Source organism: Buteo buteo, chromosome 31, assembly GCF_964188355.1.
Source record: "Buteo buteo chromosome 31, bButBut1.hap1.1, whole genome shotgun sequence".
NCBI lineage: Eukaryota > Metazoa > Chordata > Aves > Accipitriformes > Accipitridae > Buteo > Buteo buteo.
In genome coordinates, this window is record NC_134201.1 from 2,150,817 (window position 1) to 2,162,255 (window position 11,439).

General features: G+C 62.2%; 1 protein-coding gene across 1 annotated transcript; it reads left to right on the plus strand.

The window, feature by feature from the left end:
- The first annotated feature begins 6,328 nt into the window (after positions 1 to 6,328).
- Positions 6,329 to 9,674, plus strand: LOC142026024 (kallikrein-8-like). Its single transcript, XM_075018775.1, has 5 exons — positions 6,329 to 6,391; positions 7,800 to 7,947; positions 8,316 to 8,569; positions 8,863 to 8,999; positions 9,297 to 9,674. The coding sequence occupies exons 1-5, from the start codon at positions 6,349 to 6,351 to the stop codon at positions 9,447 to 9,449; spliced, it is 735 nt and encodes a 244-aa protein (XP_074874876.1). The 5' UTR covers positions 6,329 to 6,348; the 3' UTR covers positions 9,450 to 9,674.
- The last annotated feature ends 1,765 nt before the right edge of the window (positions 9,675 to 11,439 follow it).

The window sequence follows — 11,439 nt, forward strand, 5'->3', positions numbered from 1 at the left end:
AAATACCCCCTGGGATCCCCTATAGCCCCTCCCAAAGCCCCTAAATACCCCCTATAGCCCCCCCCAGGTCCTAAATACCCCCTATAGCCCCCCCCAGGTCCTAAATACCCCCTATAGCCCCCCCAGGCCCCTAAATACCCCCTGAGATCCCCTATAGCCCGCCCTGAGCCCCTAAATAGCCCCTACAGCCCCCCCACTAACCCCTAAATACCCCCTGGGATCCCCTATAGCCCCCCCCAAGCCCCTAAATACCCCCCTGTAGCCCCCCAAGCCCCTAAATACTCCCTGGGATCCCCCATGGCCCCCCCTGAGCCCCTAAATACCCCCTATTGCCCCTCCAGCCCCCTAAATACCCCCTATACCCCCCCACAGGCCCCTAACTACCCCCTGGGATCCCCTATAGCCCCTCCCAAAGCCCCTAAATACCCCCTATAGCCCCCCCCAGGCCCCTAAATACCCCCTGAGATCCCCTATAGCCCCCCTGAGCCCCTACATACCCCCTGTAGCCCCCCCACGAAGCCCTAAATACCCCCTGGGATCCCCTATAGCCCCACCCAAAGCCCCTAAATACCCCCTATAGCCCCCCCCCCAGGCTCTAAATGCCCCCTGGGATCCCCTGTAGCCCCCCCAAGCCCTTAAATACCCCTACAGCCCCCCCCAAAGCCCCTAAATACCCCCTGGGATCCCCTATAGGCCCCCCAAGCCCCTAAATACCCCCCTATAACCCCCCAAGCCCCTAAATACTCCCCTGTAGCCCCCCCCCAAGCCCCTAAATACTCCCTGGGATCCCCTATGCCCCCCCCCGAGCCCCTAAATACCCCCTATACCCCCCCCACAGGCCCCTAAATACCCCCTGGGATCCCCTATAGCCCCCCCAAGTTCCTAAATACCCCCTATAGCCCCCCCCCCCGAGGCTCTAAATGCCCCCTGGGATCCCATATAGCCCCCCCCGAGCCCCTAAATAACCCCTATAGCCCCCCCACCAACCCTTAAATACCCCCTGGCATCCCCTATAGCCCCCCCCAGACCCTAAATACCCCCTGTAGCCCCCCCAAGTTCCTAAATACCCCCTATAGCCCCCCCCCCGAGGCTTTAAATGCCCCTGGGATCCCATATAGCCCCCCCGAGCCCCTAAATAACCCCTATAGCCCCCCCACCAACCCTTAAATACCCCCTGGCATCCCTTATAGCCCCCCCCAGACCCTAAATACCCCCTGTAGCCCCCCCCCCAAGCCCTAAATACCCCCTATACCCCCCCCAGACCCCTAAATACCCCCCCCCAGGGCCCCTATATACCTCCTGCCCCACACATCTATAGGGGAGGGTTGCACCTATAGAAAATCCCCCCCCCCTTTCTCCCTGGGGGGGGGGGGCACCCTCCCGACGAGGTGGGGCAGGGACCCACATCCGTCACTGGGGGGAGCTGGGGAGAACTGGGAGCACTGGGGTATTGGGAAGGGTGGGGGGGGGCAACTGGGAGCACTGGGGGCAACTGGGAGAATCTGGGGTATTGGGAAGGGTGGGGGGGGGTAACTGGGAGCACTGGGGGCAACTGGGAGAATCTGGGGGGGGGGGGACGTGGAGGACACTGGGGGCAACTGGGAATAGCGGCTTGGGTTCCAACCGGACAAGGGGACTGGGACCAGTTTGAGTCCCTCCAGTATGTACTGAGCCCCCCCCCCCCGCAATTAATCCCGCCCCCCCCAATTAATGTCGAGCCAGGCTCCCCTCCCCTCCCCCCCCCCGACGCAAAGCATCATGGGAGCTCGGTGCAAGCTGGGACAGCCCGGGGTTAATTACGGCCGCGTAATTACGGCCTTGCCGAGTTGCCCGGAGCTCAATTAACACCTGAGCTCATTAAGAGGCCTCTTAATGAACCCGGAGCTGATTGGGTAACGATGGGCCCAGGGCAAGTCCAGACGATCCGGGATGGGGGGGGGGGGGGGGGCTGAGTCAGCCCAACCCAACCCAACCCAGTCCAACCCAGTGACGGGCTCGGCTTCAAACTGGGATTTCCAGAGAACTGGAAGGACCCGCTGGAGCGGCGGCTCCCTGCCCCCGAGCTACCGACCTGGGAGGTTCCACAGGGTCTCCTGGGCTTGGACTGGGAGGAACTGGGAGGCCCCCGGGGAGGAAGAGGAGAAGGCGGTGAGCTCATCTCCTCTCCTGCTGGAGGGACCGAGAGAAATGGAGGGGGGGGGGCGGCCGAGGATCGGCCACCATAACCGGCACGGGGTCACCGACCCGTCCTCGGGATGGGCGAGGGGCTGGGGGTGGTCACGGGGTTTGGCCGGAGGAGCTGGAGGTGGCCGGGAACGAAGGCAAGGATGGAGAGAAGGAGAAAAGGGTGAGAGTCAACCAGGAGGAAACGCCGAAAAAACGGGCAAGGGGAAGGATGAGCCGCGGGTCGGTGATTCTCGACTGTCCTCGGCCAACCCCGTGTCGGCATCCAGTTGGGAGCCACGGTTCAAGGTTGACCCTCACCAAAGACGCGTCCCGGCACGTCTTGGCCAACCCTGCATCCAGTTGGGAGCCACGGTTCAAGGTTGACCTTCACCAAAGACGCGTCCTGGCACGTCTCGGCCAACCGTGCGTCCAGCGAGGAGCCACGGTTCAAGGTTGACCCTCACCAAAAACGCGTCCCGGCACGTCTTGGCCAACCCTGCATCCAGTTGGGAGCCACGGTTCAAGGTTGACCCTCACCAAAGACACGTCTCGGCCAACCCTGCATCCAGCAAGGAGCCACGGTTTAAGGTTGACCCTCACCAAAAACGCGTCCCGGCATGTCTTGGCCAACCCTGCATCCAGTTGGGAGCCACGGTTCAAGGTTGACCTTCACCAAAGACGCGTCCCGGCACGTCTTGGCCAACCCTGCATCCCTCAAGGAGCCACGGTTCAAGGTTGACCCTCACCAAAGACGCGTCCCGGCACGTCTTGGCCAACCCTGCATCCAGTCGGGAGCCACGGTTCAAGGTTGACCTTCACCAAAGACGCGTCCTGGCACGTCTCGGCCAACCGTGCGTCCAGCGAGGAGCCACGGTTCAAGGTTGACCCTCACCAAAGACGCGTCCCGGCACGTCTTGGCCAACCCTGCATCCAGTTGGGAGCCACGGTTCAAGGTTGACCCTCACCAAAGACACATCTCGGCCAACCCTGCATCCAGCAAGGAGCCACGGTTCAAGGTTGACCCTCACCAAAAACACGTCCCGGCACGTCTTGGCCAACCCTGCATCCAGTTGGGAGCCATAGTTCAAGGTTGACCCTCACCAAAGACACATCCTGGCATGTCTTGGCCAACCGTGCGTCCAGCAAGGAGCCATGGTTCAAGGTTGACCTTCACCAAAAACGCATCCTGGCATGTCTTGGCCAAACCTGCATCTAGTTGGGAGCCATAGTTCAAGGTTGACCCTCATCAAAGATACGTCCTGGCACGTCTTGGCCAATCCTGCATCCAGCGAGGAGCCACAGTTCAAGGTTGACCCCCATCAAAGACGCGTCCCGGCACGTCTCGGCCAACCCTGCCTCCAGCGAGGAGCCACGGTTCAAGGTTGACCCTCATCAAGGTTGACCCTCATCAAGGTTGACCCTCATCAAGGTTGACCCTCATCAAAGACGTGTCCCGGCACATCTCGGCCAACCCTGCATCCAGTGAGGAGCCACGGTTCAAGGTTGACCCTCACCGAAGACGCGTCCCGGCACGTCTCGGCCAACCCTGGTCCTGCACCCAATGAGAAGCCACGTTTTAGGCTTGACTCCTACTGGAGACAGATCCTGGTGGGCTCTTGACCACCTTCTCCATCCCTAGGTCCTGTGTCTCTCATGGAGCTATGGTTTGGAGTCCAACCCCATCAAAGACACGTCCTGGTGCCACCTCAATCCTCCTCGTCCAATCCCAGGTCTTGCAGCCAGGGAGGAGCCCCATTTTGTGGTCCGACCCCATCCGAGATGTGTCCTGGTGCCTTCTCGACTATCCCCATCCCACCCAAGGTCCTGTGTCCAATGAGGATCCACGTTTCGGGGTGGATCCCATCAGAGCTGCGTCCCGATCTCCTCTCTACTGTCCTCACGCGACCCCAGGTCTTGCACCCACCAAGGAGCCACGTTTTGGGGTCGAACCCACTGGAGATGCGTCCTGGTGTCCACCCACCCATCTTCAACCAGCTCCAGGTTCTGGTATCCATCGAGGAGACACGTTTTGGGGCCGAACCCACTGGAGATGCGTCCTGGTGTCCGCCCACCCATCTTCATCCACCTCCACATTCTGGTATCCACCAAAGAGCCACGTTTTGGGGTGAAACCCACTGGAAATGCGTCCTGCTGTCCTCCCACCCATCTTCATCCAGTTCCAGGTTCTGATGAGGAGCCACATTTTGGGGCCGAACCCACTGGAGATGCGTCCTGGTGTCCACCCACCCATCTTCAACCAGCTCCAGGTTCTGGTATCCATCGAGGAGACACGTTTTGGGGTGAAACCCACTGGAAATGCGTCCTGGTGTCCTCCCACACATCTTCATCCAGTTCCAGGTTCTGATGAGGAGCCACGTTTTGGGGTGAAACCCACTGGAGATGCGTCCTGGTGTCCGCCCACCCATCTTCATCCAACTCCAGGTTCTGGTATCCACCAAAGAGCCATGTTTTGGGGTCGAACCCACTGGAGATGCGTCCTGGTGTCCTCCCAGCCATCTCCATCCAGCTCCAGGTTCTGGTATCCACCAAGGAGCCACGTTTTGGGGTGAAACCCACTGGAAATGCGTCCTGCTGTCCTCCCACCCATCTTCATCCAGTTCCAGGTTCTGATGAGGAGCCACATTTTGGGGTGAAACCCACTGGAGATGCGTCCTGGTGTCCGCCCACCCATCTTCATCCAGGTCTACGTTCTGGTGAGGAGCCACGTTTTGGGGTCGAACCCACTGGAGATGCGTCCTGGTGTCCGCCCACCCATCTTGATCCATCTCCACGTTCTGGTATCCACCAAGAAGCCACATTTTGGGGTCGAACCCACTGGAGATGCGTCCTGGTGTCCGCCCACCCATCTCCATCCAGCTCCAGGTTCTGGTATCCACCAAGGAGCCACATTTTGGGGTCAATCCCACCATCCCAGTGTCCTCCCACCCATCTCATCCCCCACCTCGCCGGTGGAACCACCCGACACGACACAGATTTTTTCCGGAGCCGGGCGGAAGATGCCGGAACCGTGGCTGGATTAGAGGAGAAGGCGGAGGAAGACGTTTCCTCCTCCGGCCCCGGATAAAAACCCGGGAGTCGGCGTTGGCAGGAGGAAGACGCGCCGGCGGCCGCGGCGCTTTTACCACTTTGGGTGGAAATTCCCTTTTTTTTTTTTTTTTTTTTTCCGTGGCCCCCCCCCGGAAACCCCCCCCCGGTAGGAAGATGGGACCCTGGGGTTGGGTGGGGGTGGGGGTGGGGGGGTGGTATACATTGGGGGAGGGGGTGGGGGAGTGGGGGGGGTCCCTGGTGTCCCCCCCCGGGGGGGGGGGTGGTCAGGGCGGCTCCTGGGATTCCCTCGTCCCTCCCCTTCCCTCCCTCCGGTCGTTCTTGTCCTCCCGTCCCCTTTCCTGTCCTCCCTTCCCTCCTTTCCTATCTTTTTCCCCCTTTTCCCCCCTTTTCCCCCCCTTTTCCCCCCTTTTCCCCCCTTTTCCCCTCTTTTCCCCTCTTTTCCCCTCTTTTCCCCTCTTTTCCCCCCTTTTCTCCCCCTTTTCTCCCCCTTTTCTCCCCCTTTTCTCCCCCTTTTCTCCCCCTTTTCTCCCCTTTTCCCCCCTTTCCCCCCCCTTTCCCCCTTCCCCCCCTTTTCCCCCCTTTTCCCCCCTTTTCCCCCCTTTTCCCCCCTTTTCCCCCCTTTTCCCCCCTTTTCCCCCCTTTTTCCCCCCTTTTCCCCCCTTTCCTCCCCCTTTTCTCCCCTTCCCCCCTTCCCCCCTTTTCCCCCCCTTTTCCGCCTCCTTTCCCCCTTTCTCCCTCCCTTTCCTCCCCCTTCCCCCCTCCTCTCCCCCTTTCCCCCCCTTTCCGCCCTTTCCCCCCTTTCCTCCTGTTTCCACCGTTTCGCCCCTTTTTTCCCCCTTCCCCTCTTTTTTCCCCTTCCCCCTCCTTTTTTCCCCTTCCCCCTCCTTTTTTCCCCTTCCCCCCCTTTTTTCCCCTTCCCCCCCTGTTTTTCCCTTTCCCCCTTTTTCCCCTTTTTCCCTTCCCTCCCCCTTCCCTCTCCTCATCTCCCTCCCGACCCCCCTGGTCCCCAAAGGTCCCTCTCCCCCCCCGACCCCCACCCTGACCCCCACCCCCCCCACGACCGGACTCACCCCCTCCCCCACCCTCTCCCCGCAGCTCCCGGCCCCCCCCGGCATGAAGGTCGTGGTCGTGATGCTCCTGGCGCTGGGAGCCACAGGTAGGAGAGGTCCTGCGACCCCCCCGTGGGACCCCCGTGGCCACCAGTGGGACCCCCATGGCCACCTGTGGGACCCCCACGGCCACCCACGGGACCCCTGTGTCTGCTCGGGAGGGTCCTGTGTCCACCCCGGAGGTCCCACGACCACCCATGGGACCCCCACGCCCACCTTGGATGCCCCACGGCCACCAATGGGACCCCCATGCCCACTTTGGATGCCCCACGGGACCCCCACGCCCACTTTGGAAGCCCCATGGGACCCCCACGGCCACCCATGGGACCCCCACGCCCACCTTGGATGCCCCACGGGACCCCCATGCCCACCTCGGATGCCCCACAACCACCCATAAGACCCCCACACCCACCTTGGAAGCCCCATGGGACCCCCACGTCCACCTTGGATGCCCCACGGCCACCCATGGGACCCCCATACCCACCTTTGATGCCCCATGGGACCCCTATGTCCACCTTGGAAGCCCCACGGGATCCCCACGTCCACCTTGGTTGCCCCATGGCCACCCACGGGACCCCCATGCCCACTTTGGATGCCCCACGGGATCACCACACCCACTTTGGATGCCCCACGGCCACCCACGGGACCCCCAAGTCCACTTTGGATGCCCCACAACCACCCATGGGACCCCCACGCCCACCTTGGATGCCCCACGACCACCCACGGGACCCCCATGCCCACTTTGGAAGCCCCACGCGACCCCCCACGTCTACCTTGGGTGTCCCTCGTCCACCTGTGGGACATCCCCCGTCCATCTGCGGGACCCCCGTGTCCACCCCAGGGCTACCACGTCTACCCGTGGGACCACCGAGTCCACCCTGGGGGTCCTTGTCTGTCATGGGTGTCCCCCAACCACCCCAAATCCACCTTGGGTGCTCCCCCCGCATCCAACCCTCTCTATCTGGCATGGGTGCCCCACCTCGTGCCCCCCCCGTGGGCCCCACGTTCACCTACGAGACCCCCACGTCTCTCCCAGTTGACCCCAGCTCCACCCCATGGACCTCCAGGTCCACCTCATTGACCTCCTGGTCTCTCCCAAACTGCTCCGACCTCTTGGGGGGACGTTGGGATGGGGTGACCGTGTCACACCAGGAGGGTCCCAGTCAACCCATGTCCCACGTCCCTTGGGATGGGTGACATCAGAGAGGGTCCCAGACCCCCAAGACCCCCGTGTCTCTCCCAGTTGACCCCAGCTCCACCCCATGGACCTCCAGGTCCACCCCATTGACCTCCTGGTCTCTCCCAAACTGGTCCAACCTCTTGAGGGGACACGGGGACGAGGCAACCATGTCACACCAGGAGGGTCCCAGTCAACCCGTGTCCCACGTCCACCGGGATGGGTGACATCAGAGAGGGTCCCAGACCCACCCGTGTCACGTCCCTTTGTCCCCGCAGCCTCGAGGAACGTCCTGTGGGTGATCGAGGGGACCTCCTGCGACCTGCCCTGGCAGGCCGCCCTCTTCAAGGGCGAGAAGTTCATCTGCGGCGGGACGCTGGTGGAGAAGAATTGGGTGCTGACGGCCGCCCACTGCCACGTCCCGGGGTAGGAGGCCACGGGCGCGACGGCGCCCGGCGGGTTGGGTGTCGATGGGTTTGGGGTCAACCAAGAATTGGTCCGGGTGACACCTGGGGTCCTGCTTTTTGCCGTCAAGCAGGTTGGGAAGGTTGATGGCATCTCAGCAGGGCTTCGCTCTGCCCCTTTTCTGCTCACGTGTAACCTAAACTCTGCCGGTTTTGGGTTTTTTTGGGGGGGAGGGGGAAGCCATAACCTTAACTCTGCCCTTTTCTGCTTTTGCTTCTTCTGCCCTTACCACGGCTCCGACTCTCGGCTTGGTGGTGGGTCCCCGTGGCTCCCCGTGTCCACCACGGACCCCATCGCCACCAACCCCGATGCCCCTTTGGCTCCACCAGCTTCATCGGCGTGCGGCTGGGGGGCCAGACCCACAAGGACCAGGGCGGCACCGAGCAGTGGCGGTACTCGGCCAAAGTCTTCAAGTACCCGCGTTACAACGAGACCACCAAGGACGGCGACTTGATGCTCATCAAGTTCCTCCTGCCCGTCCACGTCAACAAGCAGGTGAAACCGCTGCCGCTGGCAAACCGCTGCCCCGTGCCCGGCGAGACCTGCCAGATCTCAGGCTGGGGGTCCACCACCAGCCCTGAAGGTACGAAGCCGCTCATCTGGGGACCCCGATATCCCACCCCAGGGAGCCGGGTGGCCGGGTTGTCCCCAAAAGTCATCCCTTCCAGTCCCGTTGGTCCCACTCTAACCCTTGGGCAACCTCGACCCCTGAGGGAACCCGGTTTGGGTGACCTTCTCAGGAAGCCTTGGAGCTCCCGCTCGGTCCCAACAAGTAGAGGAGAAATGAGCTCCAGGGCAAAGAAGACGAGGTTGTCCAAGCTGGGTCGCTTGCTCCGACCCCTCCGACGGTGACCTCGTGCCTTCCATCGCCCACAGTCACCTTCCCTGAGGATCTCCACTGCACCAAGGTCACCGTTGTCTCGGAAGAGCAGTGCCGGCGCATCTACTCCGACTCCATCACGGCCAACATGGTGTGCGCGGGCGAATCCCGCAGTCGGGCCGATTCCTGTCAGGTGGGTTCAGGGGCTGGCGGTTCGGATGAGGTCCCACGAGGGAAGGTATTTGGGCTGAGAACGGGCACAATTCGGTGCAGCCGGCAGCACCTAAAGGGGATTTGGGTAACCGTGGGTGGGAGGTGAGACGGTGTCGCTTGGCGGGTGGGGGGAGAGGAGAACATCTCCTCGGTGGGATTATTTTTTTGTCGGTGGAGATGCTGGGCCAGCCCCAAAACAGCCCCAAATTTGGGGTGATTCTTTGGGGTGGGCCGTGAATCCCTGACCCCCGCCCGTCCCCCGCTTTTGCCTCGTCAGGGTGACTCCGGGGGACCCCTCATGTGTGATGGGCGACTCCAGGGTATCGTTTCTTGGGGGCCGGGCATCTGCGGGGACCCCAAGAAACCCGGCGTCTACGTCAACCTCTGCAAATACACTCGGTGGCTCCAGGACACCATGAGAAGGAACTAAGCCCCCCGGCCCCAAATCCATCCCACAGCCCCAACGGCCGCGGGATGGACCCTACAGCTCCTCCTCCTCCTCCTCCTCCCTGATGAAGGTCCCCCTGAGCCGGCCGGTCCGAGCGCTGGGGCACGTGCCCTGGGGAGGGGCGGGCAGGGGTTGACCACGGAGCCCTGCTGAGATGTCGACGAATAAAGGTTTTTTTGACGTGGCTTTTCACCACGTCTTCAACGGGTGGAGCACAGGTCTGGCAGGTCAAGGTGCCCTGAGTTGCCCCAGATCTCGTAGGGGCAGGAGAAGACCCGGCTCACCGTCTTTGGGGTAGACCTGTTGGCCCCGTCATGGCGTTGACCCGTTGAGTCCACCATGGGGTAGACCCATCGCTCTGGCCGTGGGGTAGACCTGGTGACCCTACTACAGGTAGGCCTGTTGACCCCACCGTGGGGCAGACCACCATGAGTTAGACCTGTTGACCCCGCCGTGGGGCAGATCTGATGGCCCCACCATGGGGTAGACCTGTTGACCCCACAGCAGTAGACCTGGTGACCCCACCGTGGGGCAGACCACCATGAGTTAGACCTCTTGACCCCACGGCAGTAGATGTGGTGACCCCACCGTGGGGCAGACCACCATGAGTTAGACCTGTTGACCCCACTGTGGGGCAGATCTGATGGCCCCACCATGGCGTAGACCTGTTGACCCCACTGCAGTAGACCTGGTGACCCCACTGTGGGGAAGATCTGATGGCCCCACCATGGGGTAGACCTCTTGACCCCACCTCAGTAGACCCCTTGACCCCACCGTGGGGCAGACCACCATGAGTTAGACCTGCTGACCCCACCGTGGGGCAGATCTGATGGCCCCACCATGAGTTAGACCTCCTGACCCTCCTGTAGGTAGACCCGTTGACCCCGCCGTGGGGCAGACCCGTTGGTACCACCGTGGGGCGGACCCATTGGCTGTTTTGGGGTCACCCAGGACTCTTTGCACCGCCATGGGGGGACAAAAATCCAGCTTGGTGTCCCCCCCACAAAGAGCAACAAGCCCTTGAGATACCCTGGAGCCAGACCCTCCTTCTCGGTGCCCTTCATCCCAGCCCCATCTTCATGGGCCGATACGTGACCAGGGGAGGACTTCCCATCCCCAGAGGGGAGAAATTTCCCCATGACTCAGCGGGAGCAGAAGGGGCCAAATTTCCCCACCTGGGGTAACCCTGGCAGCGGCTCAGGACCGTTTCGCCTCCCCGAGGAGGAGCATCCACCCAAGGCCCCGCTGGCTGGCGAGCGGGAAGAAATCACCCGCTGGAGGCCAAATTTACTCGTTCCCCGTGGAGCCGAGGCCGCTATTTTTCCCCTCCGTGGGGTCATCACGGTCCCATCTTGGTGGTGGGGTGGGATGGAGAAAGCGGCGGTTGGGGGGTGGGAGGGCGTCGGTGGGCGGCAGACGCGTCTCGACGTCTTCCCCGGTGCCAGAGGAGACTTGGCAAGGTCACACCATCACGTGTCGTTCCCCCGTGGCTCGGCGGGGCAGGGAGCGACGCCGGTCACCTTGCGCAAGTTGTCACCCTCCCTCTTCCCCCACGTGGCCGAGGTTTGTCGCGTTGGAGGGTGTGGGACTCGTCTGGGCGCCGCGGTGGGGAAAGAGGCTTTGGTCCGGGTCCAAATCCCCACGGAGGTATTGCTCGGCGTCGCTGGGGCCGCCGGTGGCCGCCGGTGGCTTCCAGCTCTCGTTTAGGGTTTCGCCGGAAGGTTCAACCACCTTTCAGCATTCCACGAAGGAGGTTGGAGTTGGAGGGTCCCACGTTGGTGGCCATGTGGTGGCCTGCCACGCTGGGCTTCAGCGTAGGCAACACCAGCTCGTCCATCATCCATGGAGGGCTGGTCAACGTGTTCATGGAGATGTGGTCAATGTGTCCACGGAGATCTGGTCAACGTGTTCATGGAGATCTGGTCAATGTGTCCATGGAGGTCTGGTCAACGTGTTCATGGAGGTCTGGTCA

What these genes read in the sequence shown, in the direction of transcription:
- LOC142026024 (XM_075018775.1), top strand. Translation starts at nt 6,349, where the DNA reads ATGAAGGTCGTGGTCGTGATGCTCCTGGCGCTGGGAGCCACAG. An exon ending in CCTGGCGCTGGGAGCCACAG is followed by an intron (nt 6,392 to 7,799) that starts GTAGGAGAGGTC and finishes TTGTCCCCGCAG; the next exon opens with CCTCGAGGAACGTCCTGTGG. An exon ending in GCCCACTGCCACGTCCCGGG is followed by an intron (nt 7,948 to 8,315) that starts GTAGGAGGCCAC and finishes TGGCTCCACCAG; the next exon opens with CTTCATCGGCGTGCGGCTGG.